Raw genomic sequence first — 19,496 nt, forward strand, 5'->3', positions numbered from 1 at the left:
CACCCACTGGAAGGCTGCACTCTTCAGCCACTGGCAAAGGAGTAGAGGCCTGGCACACGCTTATCTGCTCTCCAGGGGAAATATTAAAAATAATAACAAAAAGAGCCAAAGTCTGCGAGGCGAAGAAAAATCATGACCTGAACAAAGGGGCTGGGGAATGTGAAGAACGAGCAACAGTGTCCAAACATCCTTAGGGTAAGGGAGCCTGGTGCACAGGCAGGCCAGGGCCAGCGGCACAGCCTGAGCCGCGCCTACCTACGGCACAGGTGAGCTTGCCCGTGCGCTCCTGAAGCAGGCGCACGATCTGGGCCTTCTGGGTGGGGGCACAGCGGCAGCAGACTACGGCCGGGCACTGGCAGGCCAGCTCCATGAACTCGTACTCATAGTACTTGAGGCAGACCTGCAGGGTGGAGGGAAAGGTGGTGCATTGGTGGAGGTCACTGCCCAGCCTGCAGTGCCCCTGCCGAAGCCGGATAAGCCCCAGGCTGCCGGGAGGACTGGCTCTCAGGGGTCCCCAAGCTCACCTCCAGGGAGTCTCCCGAGATGACCAGGGCGCAATCGTGCTTCCTGCGGAAGGCGTTCAACTCGAGGTGAGCCTCCCCGCGGTTGGTCACCTGGAAGGGAACAGGGATGGAGAAGGAGGCATTGCTCTCCGGAGATGATAAAACAATAAACAGTGGCTTCCTGGAGCCGGCATGAAGACAACGGCCACCCCAGCCAAGGGTCCCTCCCCTCCCCTGCCACCAGAGGCAGCAACAAATGGAATCCTATTGGTTATGACTCTGCAGGAACCAAGAGAGCCCATGTGCCAACCTCCACCTACAAATTCCCCCAGGACTAAAAATGCCTGTACTGGCCGAGCGCAGTGGCTCATGCCTGTAATCCCAGCACTTTGGGAGGCTGAGGCAAGCGGATCACTTGAAGTCGGGAGTTTGAGACCAGCCTTGCCAACATGGTGAAACCCACTCTCCACTAAAAATAGAAAATTAGCCAGGCGTGGTGGCGGGTGCCTGTAATTCCAGCTACTTGGGAGGCTGAGGCAGGAGAATCACTTGAACCCAGGAGGCGGAGGCTGCAGTGAGCCGAGATCGTGTCACTGCACTGGCAGCCTGGGCAACAGAGCAAGACTGATCTTTAAAAAAAATTTAAAAAGCCTGTACTTTCACCATAAGCCAGGTATTGGACAACACACCCTGTGGAGTGCGTAGTCCACAGCTCTATGAGGTGCCAAAAGAAGACAGCTCTATTTTGCATCTAAGGAAACTGAAGCATGGTGACATTTGCTAGCCTGACTAAAGGCACGCGGCTAGTATGCTATAGTACAGGTATGCAGAGCCAGGCACCTAGCAGGGCCCGGGCCACTTTTCTGTAAAGGACCAGATGTTAACTATTGTAGGCTTTGAGGACCACGTGGTCTCCATCACAACCACTCAGCTCTGCCGTTATAATCCAAAAGCAGTCGTGCACCATACGCAAACGAGTGGATCTGTCTACACTCCAATAAAACAAAATACCTGCTGTTGAGAAAAACAGGTGGCTAGCACATAGGTCACTAGTTTGCAATCCCTCAATTCTAGAACAGACAGTCAATTCTCATTATTTATAGTAGCTACGTTTTCTAAAGTCACTGTGAACACTGAAATAGCAAATACTAAACCATCCCCTCTAGGGGAAATACAGGGTTAGGTTTTTGCCCCTGGTCACGATATCTTCATAAATTTATAACCTTATTTTATGTGTGTTTCTATTTAAAGACACCTTGATTCATTAACATTGAACTCACAGTCATCAGCGCTGTAACTCATGCCTGAAGGAAGCTCATCTAGCACATGCATTTTCTCCATAAGTCACATCAACAGCCTTCCTGCACTTAAGAACATGAGCCAGCAAAGCAGCGCTGTGCCGGGGCCATTTTAAATGACAAACTGCCAACGAAAAGCACAGAAATGCGAAAAACCCCATACTTAAATGGACTGCAAAAAGGACACCTGTTCACCACGAGGCTGAAAAAAGGAGGCAGTGCATGGCCTTGTTCGACCTCAGGTGGGAATGTGCGTCTCAGGCAGCTAAAATTTTAAGCCACTCTAGGCCGAGTGTGGTGGCTCACACCTGTAATCCCAGCACTTTGGGAGGCCGAGGTGGGAGGATCACCTGAGGTCAGGGGTTTGAGACCAGCCTAGCCAGCATGGTAAAACCCCGTCTCTACTAAAAATACAAAAATGAACCAGGTGTGGTGGCAGGCACCTGTAATCCCAGCTACTTGGGAGGCTGAGGCAGGAGAATTGCTTGAACCCGGGAGGTGGAGGTTGCAGTGAGCCAAGATCGCACCACTGCACTCCAGCCTGGGCAATAAGAGCAAGGCCCCATCTCCAGAAAAAAAAAAAAAAGATTTAAGCCACTCTACGTATAACTGTGAAAGCATCAAGAGTACCGATTCGGAGGTCACAGACAGATTTTGGGAGGAGGAGAATTCACCAAGAATTTGTGAATGATGAGAACTGCCCACACCTGCCTCTACACAACACTATGGTATTCCAAAAATCCCTGGATTTTTTAGGCTTCTGTGTGCTGTGGACCAAAGGCAGGGGTGAGGGGGAGACCCCCAAAGATCTAGAGACCCTCCAGTTGTTTGCCATCGTGGCTCTGATTTCAGTGGGATTACTATATCCTGCCCCAAAGAGGACCCAGTCCCCCCACCTCCCCAGTGCAATAAAGCCTAGAACAGTCCTCACTGGAAGCAGTTCCTGACGTGTGCCTTGCCTCGGTCAATGCCTGCCACAAGGGCAGGCGATTTCTCATTTGCCCATGCAATGCACCTCCTTCAAAAGGCTCCTCAATGGTCCTAAATGCTTCCCCCCTCAGGAGGGCAGATAGACCAGTATCTGTGGCCTGGAATTTCTTTCTTATCCAAGGACTTGACTTTCAGGGGTTCAGTGAAATCCCAGGAATCCCATGCATAATTTCATGTGTATGAGTGGATCTGCATCTTTCAGGGGGAGTGCCTGACTTTCACCAGCTTCTCAAAGGGACCACGACCCCCTAAAAGGTTAAGAGCACGGCATTAGCACAGGACTAGAAGGAGGTGCGCCTAAACCACTCCTGGAAGGAACTCTGCAGCCGGCACCTGGGTCATTAATCATCCCACCCAAGGCAACCGTGGTTGACGCTCCCCACCCTAGGTGACTCACATGCTGCCCCTCCCTTCTCAAGGGGCCCACTCGAGGTTATAGGACAAATCGAACATCACCCCCACATGGCCCTAACACAGAGGACACTTTACCAGCCGAAAAACGTGGATGTCTTGGTTTCTGGTCACCAGATGCGCATTCTTCGCTGTGCATGTGGCTGTCTCCAGCTTGTCCCCTGTCAGCATCCAAACCTGAAATCATGGCATGACAGAGGTCCTGTCTGTTAGTTTTTGAGGCTGGCCTGTCATCTGCAACAGATGAGTTTCCAAGAACATGGAGCTGAACTTGGTATGTTCCGTTTACCTCCTGCCGACTCATGCTGTCCCCAACACAACACAGCAAGCGCCCTGGCTGAAGGGCTGTGGGACTCCAAGCAACCACTGCTGGTAGTGGCAAAAACTGGCAGATGCTTCTAGAAAGGGCCGTTTGGCCACATACTACAGGAGGTACTATGAAGCTCAGTCCTTGGACCACATAATTCCCCTTCTGAGGATTTTTCTTAAAGTGATAAATATCCTAAAAGAAGGGAAAGGCTGCATGGGTGAGGGAGCACTTCTGTGTCCTAAGGAAACACTCACTTTTGATGCTGTGGACTTTCTATGTAGCTGGATGAGCAAGACAGACCCTTCTGGGGTTTAACTCAGCTTATAAAACGCTGACCGTAAATGAGTCAGGTTCTCCCACATCATGTATTAGCTCACACTGCATTTCTCTGCTGTGGGTTCAGAGAGGGTAGATGACTTGCCCCAAACCACACAGCTACCTCTTGCCCTAACCAGGCCCAGAATCCGGGTCTTCAGAGTCCTCATGGAATGTCCTTCCTGCTCTGTGATTTTACCTCATTAACCCTTTTGTTCTCCTTGCTCCCAGCTGGGAGCAGTCTTGGGGCTACCGGTCAAAGCAAATCTGGAGAGCAGGGAAAGTACAGGAAAGAAGATTACGACACATGTCTCCCGAGTGTCCACTACGCGCCCAGCACCCACGCTGAGCTCCCTGTCACCTTCATGACGGCTTCTGGAGGCTGGAAATGGAAGCGCTAAGAGGTTCAGTCATTTGCCAAGGGTCACAGAAGTAAAGGGAGAGGTAGGATGGGAACCCAGGCAGTGAGACGGGCAGAGGGAAGGCACCGGGCACCTCTCAGGGCTGAGCCTCTTGGGCCCTCTCCCCTGGCTAGGTCTGTTTTCCCTCAATATCCCGCCTGTCCTAAAAACAATATTCTTTTTGGTGAGCCTCGTTTAGTCATAGTTCTCAGGGTTTGATGTAAGAGAACAAACACTGGGGAAGGAATTAGGAAGCTCAAGTTCCAGAAAGGCATGAAAAGAATGACCAGGTGCATGATGTGACTAATGTCCCATGCTGGGATGATGGGAAGGTGGTACAGAAAGGGCCCGAGACCCCAGCTCCAGTCCCAGCTCTGCTGCTTCCCAATGTGAGAACCTGGGGAATAGAGATGCCTCACTCAGCCTCGGTTTCTACATCCATACAAGGGGCTGAGGTCGAAAATATCCTGTGCAGCTGGCTGGGCACGGTGGCTCAAGCCTGTAATCCCAGCACTTTGGGAGGCCGAGGCACGTGAATCACCTAAGGTCAGGAGTTCGAGAACAGCCTGACCAACATGGTGAAACCCCACCTCTACTAAATATACAAAATTATCCAGGCATGGTGGCACATATCTATAATCCCAGCTACTTGAGAGGCTGAGGCAGGAGAATCTCTTGAACCTGGGAGGTGGAAGTTGCAGTGTGCCGAGATCACACCACCACACTCCAACCTGGGAGACAGAGTGAAACTCTATCTCAAAAAGAAAAAAAAAAGAAAATTTCCTGTGCAAGGTCCTATCTTAGACTTTAATTACCAACCAACCTGCCCCATCCCAGGCACTCCCCTCCCCTTCTCATCTAACAGGAAACTAGAAAGAGAAGAACCCGGGAGGCAGAGGTTGCAGTGAGCAGAGATTGTGCCATTGGTACTACAGTTTGGGCAACAAGAGTAAAACTCTGTCTCAAAAACAAAAAAAAAAAAAAAAAGGAAAGAAAGAAAAAGAAATTAGGGAGCCGAACCAGGTGCGGTAGCTCACACTTGTAATCCCAGCTACAAGGAGGTTGAGGCAGGAGGATGGCTTGAGGCCAGGAGTTTGAGACCAGCCTGGGCAGCATAGCAAGACCCCCGTCTCAAAATAAATGTGCAAAAAAACTAGAAAGAGAAGTCGCATGCACACCCTGTGAATAAAATATCTCGTCCTAGGATAACACAGTTTTGAGAAGGAGAAAAACTCCAAGACAAAGATGGAAGCAGAAAATGGAAACTCCAGAAGTCTTAGGAATGGCCAAGGCCCAACTGCAGACCCCACAATGGAGCAGAAATGGGCCAGACTTCCGGAAGCAAGGTCCCGTTGGTGATTTCCTTATGACGAACCAGGCCTGTGAGCCGAATGCACGCGACAGAATTGTGTTTACAAGGAAACAGGCCACGCAGGGGTGGGAGTCCCCAGTGGGCCCAAATGTTGCCAGACGTCTAACCTGTCCTCCTCCCAAGGCCCTGCTGAAAGGACAGGCCCCAGGATGCAGCAGAGAGCCACTTCTGAGTGGAGGCCGGTGGCAGGCACACGTTTCCAGGAGCTCCAGGCCAAAAAGTTTGTTTGTTTACACCTCCCTTGGTCCACTGAGGACCAGGTCCTCACGCGCCCTCTGCTGGCCTCTCCAGATTCAACTCCTAGTTTTTTTTTGTTTTTTTTTTTTTTTTGGCCCCAAACGGTAGAGTGCAAAATGCTAATAGGACAGTGTGATGGCACTGGTGGTCACTCTGCTGGGTGGTCACTCACTCACTCGGCCACACAGCAGACAGACTGGCATGCTGCCACTCAACTGGAATTTAATCAGCAGCCGTGCACACCAGACGCCGCTCGGCCCTGAGCACCAGGGAGCCCAGTAGAGTCAGGGGAGTCATCGGTACAGTAAAGGCAAACGCTATACAAGACACCTTCCAAAATCAGGGCTGGAGGGCCAGGCACAGTGGCTCACACCTGTAATCCTAGCACTTCGGGGGCCGAGATGGACAGATCACCGGAGGTCAGGAGTTCAAGACCAGCCTGGCCAACATGGTGAAACCCTCTATCTACAAAAATATAAAAATTAGCCAGGCGTGGTGGTACATGCCTCTAATCCCAGCTACTAGGGAGGCTGAGGCACAAGAATTGCTTGAATCCAGGAAGCGGAGGTTGCAGTTAACCAAGATCGTGCCACTGCACTCCAGCCTGGGCGACAGAGCAAGACTCCGTCTCAAAAAAAAAAAAAAAAAAATCAGGGTTGGAGGAGCAGAAACAGTGGCTGTGGCCCATTGCAGATAAGGCACTCCTGGTCTCCTCTGCTGCTCCTCCCGCCCTTTCCCTCTCTGATCTCTCTGCACTGCTAAGGGATAACTGGCATCGCTCCGGAGTGCCCTTCCCTGCGGCCAGCCCACCCTACCTTGATGCCAGCGTTCCTCAGGGTCTCCAGTGTGGGTCGCACGTCTGCCTGCAGCTGGTCCTCCACGCCCGTCAGACACAGTAGTTCCATCTCCATCTCCAGGCTTTCGATCACCGTGGCCACTTTGAGGGAGCGGTCGTGCACACTCAGCTTGGCCTGGACGTAGCGGGCCTGGGACACATCGGCAGATGCAGTCACTGCTTAGGGCGAGGAGAGGCCAGGCTGACTGGCCAGTGCCAAGAGTGCAAGGGCCGCACCCGATCCCCGCCACACAAGGTGGGGACCCCAGCAGGTGAGCTGCATGCACCCCACTGGGGTGACACAGGCTTCCGGCTTCCTCACAAGTCCTCCATGTAGACACTGCACAGACCTGAGGCCCACCCTACACACTACACTTACCTGCTGGGAGACTTCCAGCAAGTCACTTAACCTCTCTGAGCCATGGCCATGAAATGGCAATAACAGCACCAACCTCACTGGATTGTCTCAGGGACGGGCACAGCCAAGAGCTCAAAAAAACAGTAAGTTCTCCCATACACAATATGCACTTTGTAAACCAAACTTTGAGTCACCAGGTTTTCTAAAGACCAAGTCGAGTTTCTGAAGACCATCAACCCAAACTTCCGCTTCTTGTCTTTATCATGTTAGCAAAAACCTGGAGGAAAACCAGTCATCTCCTAACGGGCCTGCTCAAAGCACATGCTTTTAAAATTAAAAGGCAGGTAGCATTTATCAGGGCTAGAACGCTTGTTAAATAATGGCTTACAAATAACTCAAATACATTAGAGAGATCCAGGCAGTTTCTCCGTGTGGAGCAGGGCAGGGCCCCAGGAAGCATTTCCCGCCTCCCTCCCTTGCATTCCTGCCCGCTGGCTTTAGGCCAGGCACCAGAGACACGCAGTGAACAAGACAAGGACCTTCCCCTCAGGAAACACACAATCTATGGGATGGGATGACAATAAATAAGTCAATAATCTGGTTCAACCCCAACATTTTTACAGCTTAAAGAAATTAGGGAGGTCGGGTGTGGTGGCTCACGCCTGTAATCCCAGCACTCTGGAAGGCCAAGGTGGGCAGATCACCTGGGGTCAGGAGTTTGAGATCAGCCTGGCCAACATGGCAAAACCCTGTTTCTACTAAAAATACAAAAATCAGCCAGGCGTGGTAGCACATGTCTGTAATCCCAACTACTTGGGGGGTTGAGGGACGAGAATCGCTTGAACCCGGGAGGCAGAGGTTGCAGTGAGCAGAGATTGTGCCATTGGTACTACAGTTTGGGCAACAAGAGTAAAACTCTGTCTCAAAAACAAAAAAAAAAGGAAAGAAAGAAAAAGAAATTAGGGAGCCGAACCAGGTGCGGTAGCTCACACTTGTAATCCCAGCTACAAGGAGGTTGAGGCAGGAGGATGGCTTGAGGCCAGGAGTTTGAGACCAGCCTGGGCAGCATAGCAAGACCCCCGTCTCAAAATAAATGTGCAAAAAAAAAGAGAAAAGAAATTAGGGCTCAAAGAGAATGATTTATGCCACATTTTCCTGAAGGCATACCATGTGCCAAAGATTATTTTTAACTATCAAGGATACAAGAATAAACCAGGTCAGGCGCAGTGGCTCACACCTATAATCCTGCATTTTGGGAGGCCCAGGCGGGTGGATCACCTGAGGTCAGGAGTTCGAGAACAGCCTGGCCAACATGGTGAAACCCTGTCTCTACTAAAAAAACAAAAATTAGCTGGGCATGCTGGTGGGCACCTGTAATCCCTGCTACTTGGGAGGCTGAGGCAGAAGGATCCCTTGAACCTGGGAGGTGGAAGTTGCAGTGAGCCAAGATTACACCACTGCACTTTAGCCTGGGCAACAAGAGTGAAACTGTCTCAAAAAAAAAAAAAAGAAGAAGAAGAAGAAGAAGAAGAACAAACCAAACTTGTAAAGTCCCTGCCCTCAAAAATATTTTATTCTGGAAAGGAGATGGATAAGATCAGTGTTAAATATATATATGTGTGTGTGTGTGTGTGTGTGTGTGTGTGTGTGTGTGTGTGTGTGTGTGTGTGTGTGTGTGTGTGTATATGAATAGGGTCAAGTTTATATTTTTCTGGCCTCTCCAGATTCAACTCCTAGACATATTTTTTGGCCCCAAATGGTAGCACACAATGATAGTGACAAGTGCAACGAAGAAAGTGAAATGGTGTGATGGATGGAAAGTGAGCGGCCGGGCGCGGTGGCTCAAGCCTGTAATCCCAGCACTTTGGGAGGCCGAGACGGGCGGATCACGAGGTCAGGAGATTGAGACCATCCTGGCTAACACGGTGAAACCCCGTCTCTACTAAAAAATACAAAAATTAGCCGGGCAAGGTGGCGGGCGCCTGTAGTCCCAGCTACTCGGGAGGCTGAGGCAGGAGAATGGCGTGAACCCGGGAGGTGGAGCTTGCAGTGAGCCAAGATCACGCCACTGCACTCCAGCCTGGGCGACAGAGCGAGACTCCGTCTCAAAAAAAAAAAAAAAGAAAGTGAGAAGGAGCCTTACACAGGTGGTCCAGCAAGACTTCTTGGAGGACATGGCTTTTGAACTGAGACCCAAAAGAAGCAAGGGAATGGGCCATGGGGCTCTGTGGGTGAAGAGAGTTCCAGGCAGACAGAACAGCAACAACAGTGAACCTGGTGTGCCCAGCAACGACATCAGAATGGCGCGCACAGAATGAGGGATGGTGGAAGGAGTGACTGGGAGGCAGGCATGGCTACAAAGGCAATGGAAAGGTTCCAAAACAACTTACTTCGAAGTCCTGATACTGCTCCTCCGCGAGAGACTTCTTTGCCACCACAAGCACCCGCAGCCCTTCTCGGGCCATGTTGCCACACTGAAAAACAGACCACGGTCAGAGTGGGAGTGGTGCCGAGAGCTCCTGACTTCACTGGGAGGAGGAGGTTGCAGTGAGGAACCACTGCCCAAGTGGACGTGCCCCTCCCACAGGGACAGGGAAAATGGCAAATCAGAAAGTTGCTTTCCCCTACAGCAATCCTCCCTGGACCAAACCTTCTACAGGGGAGGTTGCAGAGAGGCAGCCGGTGGGCCAAACACGGCCCACACACAGATTGTCTTTGACTAGCACATGTATGTTTCCAGAGTCAACGTTCTATGGTCTCACACACTAATCTGGATTGCTGAATGGGTGGAAAAACTGAGCATCTGACAAAACCAGTGCATTTTCCCAAATCACCACGATCAATGATGGCTGAGGAGCGGTGGCCTCCGCGTGTTCCCAGGACGCGGAGGTGTCAAGTGAAGAACACTTCAGCACATTTTACACGCCAAGTGCAACTCGGCTCAAAACCACAACCTGCTCGTTCATTTGCATTCACTGCCAGGCCCCTGGAGACGTTTGAGTTTGCAACCCTCAAGCTGAGAATCTAATGCAAAATGTAAATTCCCCACCTAGAGCTAAGAGATGGGACAAAAGTGGCCCGAAAAGCCTGAGCACTGTTTCCCCCCTGCTGCTGGCCAACTGTCCATGTCACAAACCAGGTTGGGCAGCCCCTGATGGGGCCCTCACAGACCCCATCTCCTGGAACTCACATTCTGTTATAATTGCCCATCCTTTGAGTGTGTGCTGGCCCTAGTGACTTGTCCCTAACAAACAGGATGGGTGAGAGTGAGGGGATGTCACATCTGAGATCAGGTTAGTAAAGACAGTGACTTCCATCTTGTTTGCCCTCTCTTGTTCCCTCACCTGCTCTCTTTGATGAAGCCAGTTGCCAGTCTGTGAGTGGCCCTATGGGAGAGGCCCACCTGCAAGGATAGAGGGCAGCCTCTGGCCAACAGTCAGCAAGAACCGAGACCCTTAGTTCAACAGTCCAAAAGGAGCTGAATGCAGCCCATAACCACTGAGCTTGCTCACAAGTGGATCCTACCCCAGTCAAGTCTTGAGATGAGACCACAGCCCCAGCCAACATCTGAATTACAGCCAGTGGGAGGCCCTGAAGCAGAGGATGCAGTTCAGCCACACCAGGATCCCTGACCGACAGAAACCATTATATATCAATTGGGTGCTGCTTTAAACAGCTACATTTCAGGGTGGTTTGTTACACAGCCACCAATAACAAATACAGAGACCCACCTTACCACGCAAGGGGCTGCCTCTGCAGAACGTGCTTCCAAGGCCTGGTTTAACTTCCTGCATCACACTTACCTCTTCCTCCAACCAGTCGTTATACTGCACAATGCCAGCCATGACCACATCTGCTCCCTTCATGTAAAACGTAATTTCTCCAGTTGATTCATCCTAGAGAGGGAGGCCGGAAGGAATGAGAAACTGAAAGGAACACCCTCTTTCGGCTGCAAACCTGCTTCCCATGACAGACGGTAGATAAAGTGCACTTAACAGACACCAATGCTTTTTCACTTGGCTGAAGATGAAAAGCAAGAAGGGGCTTCATTTAGGGGCAAAGGCTACAGAAAGTAAAAGGAAAACTCGAAGCATTTGGAAGATTATTCAATGATGAAAGCAAGATCAAATGGATTTAAGACCTTTGTTTTGAAAGTTATTACTATTTCAACTGGAATAAACTCGCAGGCTATGATTTTAGATTTACACTTGGAACTGCAGATATCATCAAACTGTGGTCCACCAAAAGAACAGGGAAGATAAGGACTAGAACAGGGAGTCTCAACCTCGTCACTGTACACATTTGGGGCGGGATTAAGTCTTTGCTCTGCGGGGCCCCTCCTGTGCACTGTACAATGTTGAGCAGCAGCCCTGGCCCCTACGCACCAGATGCCAGTCATACTCTCCATGGTGACAACCAGAATGTCTCCAGACTTTAGCAAACGTCTCCTGGGGGCAAACTGGCTGTCTCAGCTGAGAATAATTCCAGATCCCTAAGTCTGAGGACCTGCCTAGAGATCCAATTACCCAGAGTTTCAGTTCACCCTGACCAGATTTTCTGGGTAGTGGGTAGCACCATGGCACAGGCATCAAATGCTTGGGCCAAGTACCAGTTCCTAGTTGTGCGCAGCTGGACAAGCTACTCCTCTTCCCTAAACCTCAGTTCTCTCATCTGTAAAACAGAAATCAAGCATGTAGCACAGAGAATGATGCACAAAAAGGGCCCCTCAGTGGTATAACTGCTGCTGGGATGAGAGTGACTTCCCAAGTCCCCCAGCCATACTGTACATAGACAGCAAGGCTCAGCCCAGTACTCTCAACAGGGCAATGTGGCCCTCCAGAAGACATGTGGCAATGTCTGGAGACACTCTAGGTGTCAACGCAGGCGATGTCCTACTAGCATCTGACGGGTGGAGGTCGGGGCGCTGCTCACCCTCCTGCATCACACAGGACGCCCCCAACCACCACCAGGAATTCCTCCAACCCTAAAAGTCAACAGTGCTGAGACTGAGAAGTCCTGGCTTTGAGGAACGATGGCACAGCCACAGATCCTTCCCCCATTTCCCCCCAATGATTTGCGTCGCTGGGAGGTGGGAGGCAGCAAAGACAGGCAGGAAAATTCAGCATGGCCATCAATACCTTGTGCCTAAATTTTGCTACTCCAGGAAGCCCAGAATAAATGCCCGTAAAGTCTTCACTGAACATGGAACCATGGAGACAAAAGTGACTGCATCTCAAGCCGGGTGTGGTGGCTCACACCTGTAATCCCAGCACTTTGGGAGGCTCAGGTGGGTGGATCACCTGAGGTCAGGAGTTCGAGACCAGCCTAGCCAACATGGTGAGACCCTGTCTCTACTAAAAATACAAAATTAGCTGGGCGTGGTGGTGCATGCCTGTAATCCCAGCTACTCAGGAGGCAAGGCTGGAGAATCACTTAAACCTGGGAGGCGGAGGTTGCAGTGAGCTGAGATTGCACCATTGCACTCCAACCTGGGCAACAAGAGTGAAACTCCATCTCAAAAAAAAAGTGACTGCATCTCAGATGCAAAGGCGCCATGCTGCCTTCTGATTAGCCCAGTCCTGTGAACACCCCCGATTCCTACTTAATTCACCGTCCTTCACGTAAGAACATGTCAACCTTGATGTTATCACACAAATTACAGGTGATGACACACACAGCCTTCTTGCCTCTCCTGGAAGGTGCCTGCAATTGTCCTGCTGGGGCACACGGACTCTTTCCCTGTGGTATAAGCCCTGGGTCTAAGGAGTAACAGTGTGGAGATGCACCCGTTTTGCTGCCACCCAAAACTACACTTCTGTCTGTTCAGGTCCCCCAAAAACCACGCTTCTATCTGTAAGTTTCCCCAATAAAACACCCTTTAACAACAAACTGGATTTGTCTGCCTTGTTCTTTGGTTTTGGGCTCCTTCGGGGGCCACTTTGCCTATACAGCCCTTTCATGGAACAGAAATACCCAAAATCAGATTAGTGGTAGAGTTTCCTCTTTTATTATAACTTTCAGATGCCCCTTAATCACCGACAATCTTTTAGAACAACATGCTGACTCATAAAAGCACCCCCAGGCCAAGACAGGCACCCGCGTTGTAAAGCATTCAACTGCACACTTTATCTTTGATAGACTGCAGCTATGCCTGCTCTTGACGCAGGCCAAAGAGAGCTGTGGGGTCTGCACATTAAAGCATCAGAGTTTTTATTTTTTCCTTCCCCCCCACAACCAAAGGGTGCTCAACAACATGGCTGTAGGAAATGATGCTCCCAGCCCAGCTTCCTCACTATGAAAAGGGCTCGAGCGAGTTCAGAAGTTCTGTCCAATATAAATACCGCATCGACGATCTCCTCCTATGAGTCACTTCCTCCCACGGAGTTCATCACAAGTTTACTTCGTTCTCATATTATGGCAAGATTACGCCATAAATTTACAGAGATCGGCCGGCTGTGTGGCATTGTTTGGGGGCCTCATCTTTTCCCACTGTGGTCGGCATCTGGCACCTGCTCAAAGGCCTCTCTTAGTCCAGCAGTGACAGTGCTATGATGATCTACAGCCACGATCCAAACCCGTGGCTCCACGTGGGAAGGAGGAGAAGGCATCGGAACATCTTGTACGCCACGAAAACAAAACAGGGACACAACCTTCCTGCAAAAAGACAGCACACGAGTCCTTCTCCAACCTTGCCTGATTTCTTAAGAGACAAAGATTCACACAAGGAAATGGCCTTGTTTTGTGGGTGCAAGAAGGTGCCATCTTGCACTGTGCGTGTGCTCACATGTGTTTTAAAAAGAGACCGGGGAGACCCAAATTGGGGCTGTCCACAGTCACTAAACCAAGTTGAGAGAAGTTTTCTTTTTTTTTCTTATTCTTATTTTTTTCTTTTTATTTTTTTGAGACAAGGTCTTGCTGTGTTGCCCAGGCTAGAGTGCAACAGCACAATCATGGCTCACTACCTCCTCAACCTCCTGGACTCAAGTGACCTCAACCTGGACCTCCTGACCTCAACTTTCCAGCAGCTGGGACTACAGGCATGCACCACCATGCCCAGCTAATTGTTTTGCTTTTTGCAATGATGCCCAGGCTGGACGGAAACTCCTGGGCTCAAGTGATCCTCCTGCCTTGGCCTCCCAAAGTATTACAGGCAAGAGCCACCGTGCCAAGCCTAGGAGAAGTTTTATAACTGAACTAAAACTTCCTCACATCACGTACTTGGACAGTCATTTGCATACAGCATTTGGGTTATATGAACACATCACAATAGGGTTTCTCAGGCCCTTCCTCATGGTGGGGGCTGCCCTGTGCATTGCAGGATGCTGGGCGGCATCCCTGCTCTCAACCTATGAGATGCCAGCAGCACTCCCAGCCTCTGGTTGTGACAACCACAAATGCTGCCAGACACTCTCGAATGCCCCCAGGATGAGAATCACCACATTAGAGGAGTGTGGTGAGGTTTGTGCCAAGGGGAGAACTAGTCCAAAAGCCCCAGAGGCCCAGTTCCACCCACCCAACCAAAGATAAAGAGACAGGTCAGAAAATGAGAAAAAATAGCAAAATAATACTTATTTCATTAAAGACAACCTCACCAAGATGGACATTCACAGCACTATTTTTAGTAGTCAAAACTGAGAAACAGGCTAGGCGCAGTGGCTCACACCTGCAATTCCAGCACTTTGGAAGGCCGAGGCTGGTGGATCTACCTGAGGTCAGGAGTTCGAGAGCAGCCTGCCCAACATGGTGAAACCCCGTCTCTACTAAAAAATGCAAAAATCAGCCAGGGGTGGTGGCGCGCAACTGTAATCCCAGCTACTCAGGAGGCTGAGGCAGGAGAATCACTTGAACACAGGAGGCAGAGGTTGCAGTGAGCCAAGATTGCGCCACTGCACTCCAGGCTGGATGACAGAGTGAGACTCCGTCTCAAAAAAAAAACAACTGAAATGAGACACAGCCTAAGCAGCCAAAAAATAAGTTAATGAATGAAATAGTGGCATATTCTTTCAACAGAACATTACATATGCATTAAAAATCATTAAAATCAGATTTTAATAATATGAGAAAATTCTCATTGTATACATAGTTCAATGAGGGAGGAAGTTTAGGAAGCCTTCTATGGAGTTCTGCGCCAATTTTATCAAAATGTGTGTGGATATTTACACTCGGATATGCTTAGAAAAGAGACTGAAAGGAAAAGGTAAAAGGTCTTTTGGGGGTGAAAATGGAGATGAATTGGTCAAGCACGGTGGCTCATGCCTGTAATCCCAGTACTTAGGGAGGCTGAAGCCGGAGGATTGCTTGAGGCCAGAAGTTTGAGACCAGTCTGTGCAACACAGAGAGACTTTGGCTCTACAAAACAATGTAAACATGAGCTGGGCATGGCAGTGCATACCTGCAGTCCCAGCTACTTAAGAGGCAGAGGCAGGAGGATCCCTTGAGTCTAGGAGGTCAAGGCTGCAATGAGTCATGTTCATACCACTGCACTCCAGCCTAGGTAACAGTGAGACTCTGTCTCGAGGAAGAGAGAAGAAAAAAAGGGAGGGAGAAAAAGAAAAGAAAAGAAAAGAAAAGAAAAGAAAAGAAAAGAAAAGAAAAGAAAAGAAAGAAGGAAGGAAGGAAGGAAGGAAGGAAGGAAGGAAGGAAGGAAGGAAGGAAGAAAGAGAGAAAGGAAGGAAGGAAGGAAAGAAGGAAGGAAGGAAGGAAAGAAGGAAGGAAGGAAGGAAAAAGAAAGAAAGAAAGAAAGAAAGATAGAAAGAAAGAAAGAAAGAAAGAAAAAGAAAAGAAAGAAAAAGAAAGAAAGAAAGAAAAAGAAGGAAAGAAAGGTGGAAAGAAGGAAGGAAAGAAAGGTGGAAAGAAAGAAAGAAGGAAGGAAGGAAAGAGAAGGAAAGAGAAAGAAAGAAAGAGAGAAGGAAGGAAGGAAGGAAGGAAGGAAAGAAAGAAAGAAAAGGGAAAGGGGAAGGGGAAGGGAAGGAAAGGAAAAAAGAAAAGAAAAGGGAAAGAGGGAGAGGGAGAGACAGAAAGAGGGAGGAAGGAAGGAAGGGAGGGAGGGAAGGAGGGAGGGAGGGCAGGCAGGCAGGCAGTTTTGATCCCCCTCTTTACCTATAATTTTTTGTTCTAAATGCCTTAACTGTGAATGTTTTTCAATAACCTGGGAAGGGGGGCATGCCAGGTTAAATCGAAAATAGATTTGCCCATCTGACAGCATCACAGACTCTCAAGCACAGAGTCCCTGTTCTTCCTGCTGGAAGACACATGAGCCACATCTCAAAAAAATGTAACACGTCCTTCATAACTAGATGAAGAGTGGCATAAGCCATTCAGTTATTCTAGAATGGCTGATATTAGGGACTGTTCAATGATGAGTCAACCTTCAAATGACCTTAGCAGAGCCCACGGCCCTAGATCTTGACAAAATTCAGGCTGGAACAAAATTAAAGTAATTCCATAGGAGATAATGACACTCATTCCCCAGGAAACACCCCACCCACAGGATTTATGCTGCTGCTTCCAGACCACAGATGTTCTTGACATCAGATGCACACTCAAGATACAGTTTAGAAGCCAGGGATCCAGCCAGGTGTGGACCAGTGGGAAAAGCAGCAGCTGTGTGGGAGAGAAAGCTCCGTCTCCACCCAAGAGTTGCCAAGGACACAGGCCTACAGAGTCTGAAAGAACCTATTGGCCTCTGGACATAAAAATCCCCTAACGTAGGGCCAAACACGGTGGCTCACTCCTGTAATCCCAGCACTTTGGGAGGCCGAGGCGGGTGGATCACCTGAGGTCAAGAGTTTGAGACCAGCCTGACCAACATGGAGAAACTCCACCTCTACTAAAAACACAAAATTAGCCAGGCACGGTGGCACGTGCCTGTAATCCCAGCTACTCGGGAGGCTGGGGCAGGAGAATCGCTTGAATCCAGGAAGCAGAGGTTGCAGAGAGCTGAGATCATGCCATTGCACTCCAGTCTGGGCAACAAAAACGAAACTCCATCTCAAAAACAAACAAAAAAAAATCACCCTAACGTGTGACGTTTCAAGCACATTCATGGTGTGCGTCTCTGGTTCCTCAACACAAGAGCTCAGTGCCACCTCCATCTCCTCCAAAAGCCTTGAAAGTGGCTCGCAACGACCCACACCTCCTGGTACTCATGCCGTGCGTCAGCCACCCCGCCGGAATAGGGCTGGACCCAGTGACTTGCTTCTGATAACGGCATGAGGCTGACGTGAGGGGAGGTCACCTCTGAGAGTGGGTGACAGAAGACTGTGGCTTCCATCTCATTCACTCTTACCTGCCCACTCTGATGAGGCAGCTGATGTGGAGCTGACTACAGGGAGGCCCACATGGGAAGGCACTGAGGGTGGCCTCTGGCCAACAGCCAGGAAAGAACTAAGGCCCTCAGTCCAACAACCCACCCAGAGCCGAACTCTGCCAACAACACTGACGTCTGTATGTGGATCCTACCACCATAGAATCTTAGATGCCTTAAGCCCAGGCTGTGAGAGACCCTGAGCCAGAGGACCTAGCCAAGCCTGCCACAGAAACTGTCCTGGCCACAGAAACTATCAGTTAGCAAATAGAAAATAGAGCCCCCAGTTAGGTGTGGTGGCTCATGCCCGTAATCCCAGCACTTTGGGAGGCCGAGACGGGAGGATCATTTGAGCCCAGGAGTTTGAGATCAGCCTGGGCAATATGGTGAGACCCCATCTTCACCAAAATCATAAGAATTAGCAGAGCATGGTGGTGTGCACCTGTAGTCCCAGCTACTTGGGAGGCTGAGGCAGGAAGGTTGCTTGAGCCTGGGAAGTTGAGGCTGCAGGGAGTCGTGATTATGCCACAGAAAGAAAGAAAAAGAGAAGAGAAGAGAAGAGAGAAAAGAAGGAAAGAAACGGAGGGGAGGAGGAAGGAAGGAAGCAAGGAAGGAAGGAAGGGAGGGAAGGAGGGGGGAGGGGAGAAGGAGAGAGAATGAGGGGAGGGGAGAGGAGGGGGGAAGAAGGGAGGAGAGGGGAGGGGAGAAGAGGGGAGGGGAGGGGAGAGGAGGGGATGGGAGAGGGGAGACAGGAGGGGATGGGAGAGGGGAGAGAGGAGGGGATGGGAGAGGGGAGACAGGAGGGGATGGGAGAGGGGAGAGAGGAGGGGATGGGAGAGGGGAGAGAGGAGGGGAGAAACTTCCTTATTCCAGGGAAATACATTTTCTGGAGTGAGGGAATGCATTTCCCTGTAAGAAAGACCCCAGTGGATGTCTAAGACCATAAATAATACTGACCCCATATACATTATGTTTTTTCCTACACATACATACTTATGATAAAGTTTAATTTATGAATTAGGCACAGTAAGAAATTGACAATAACTTATAACAAAATAGAACACTTATAATATGCTGTAATAAAAGTAAATAAGGCTTGCTTGAACACAAGCACTGCAATACCATAACAGCCAATCTGAAGGTTCCTGAGTGTCTAGCAAGCAGGCAGGTAGATGGCGTGAGTACACTAGACAGAGATGATTCATGACCAGGAGGATGGAGTAGGATGGCATGAAATTCATCACACTGCTCACAATGACACACAACTTAAAACTTATTAATTATTTCTGGAACTTTCCATTTCATATTTTTAGACTATAGTTGACCATGGGTAACTGAACCTGCAGGCAAGTGGGGATTATCATATTGCTGTTTTAAGCCACTAAATGTGGGGTAATCTGTTACGAAGCAACACGTAGTTAATATCCTACCCTAACATTACTGTGGGTCCTTTGTGAACTTTTCAATGTCCCTCTCGTCACACCCCAGCCCTAACCTCTAAGTCCTGGGGTAGAGAGCTGGGAGCTGGAAGCCAAGCAGCCTGGAGTGAGTTCCAGCCCCCCCAATTCCAGCTGTGTGAACTGGGATAGGTTTCCCAGCCCCCCCAATTCCAGCTGTGTGAACTGGGACAGGTTTCCCAGCCCCCTCAATTCCAGCTGTGTGAACTGGGACGGTTTCTGAGCCTCCTTCCACTTCAATTTTCTCCTCTGCCAAACATCAGTCCTAATGGCACCTACCTCACATGGTGACGTATTAAATGAGTTACTTTATGCAAATCACTTAGAACAGCCTCTGGCACACAATAAGCCCCATTTAAATGTTACCTGGGCAGGGTAATCCCAACACTTTGGGAGGCCAAGGTGGACAGATCGCTTGAGGTCAGCAGTTCCAGACAAGCCTTGCCAACATGGCAAAACCCCGTGTCTACTAATAATACAAAAAATTAGCCAGGCCTGGTGGCGCATGCCTGTATCCCAGCTACTCGGGAGGCTGAGGCAAGAGAATTGCTTGAACCTGGGAGGCGGAGGTTGCAGTGAGCTGAGATGGTACCGCTGTACTCCAGCCTGGGTGACAGAGTGAAACTGTGTCTCAAAAAATAAATAGTTACCTGTCATTCCTGTCATTCTTCTTACTACTACTGCTGCTAGTGGCTATTACCAG

At 49.7% G+C, this 19,496-nt stretch overlaps 1 protein-coding gene across 3 annotated transcripts in view; it reads right to left on the reverse strand.

Moving 5' to 3' along the window:
• The window catches only part of ATP9A (ATPase phospholipid transporting 9A (putative)), a 168,288-nt gene that overhangs the window by 21,740 nt on the left and 127,052 nt on the right, over positions 1–19,496 (reverse strand). For all 3 annotated transcript variants that reach the window (XM_015148777.3, XM_077951996.1, XM_077951997.1), the window contains exons 16-21: positions 10,834–10,926; positions 9,421–9,504; positions 6,653–6,823; positions 3,281–3,379; positions 525–614; positions 256–400 (exon numbers count right to left, since the gene is read on the reverse strand). In XM_015148777.3, the coding sequence (XP_015004263.3) occupies positions 256–400; positions 525–614; positions 3,281–3,379; positions 6,653–6,823; positions 9,421–9,504; positions 10,834–10,926 (682 nt within the window). The remainder of the gene's footprint in view (positions 1–255; positions 401–524; positions 615–3,280; positions 3,380–6,652; positions 6,824–9,420; positions 9,505–10,833; positions 10,927–19,496) is intronic.

This window comes from Macaca mulatta, chromosome 10 (genome assembly GCF_049350105.2).
Source record: "Macaca mulatta isolate MMU2019108-1 chromosome 10, T2T-MMU8v2.0, whole genome shotgun sequence".
Taxonomy (NCBI): domain Eukaryota; kingdom Metazoa; phylum Chordata; class Mammalia; order Primates; family Cercopithecidae; genus Macaca; species Macaca mulatta.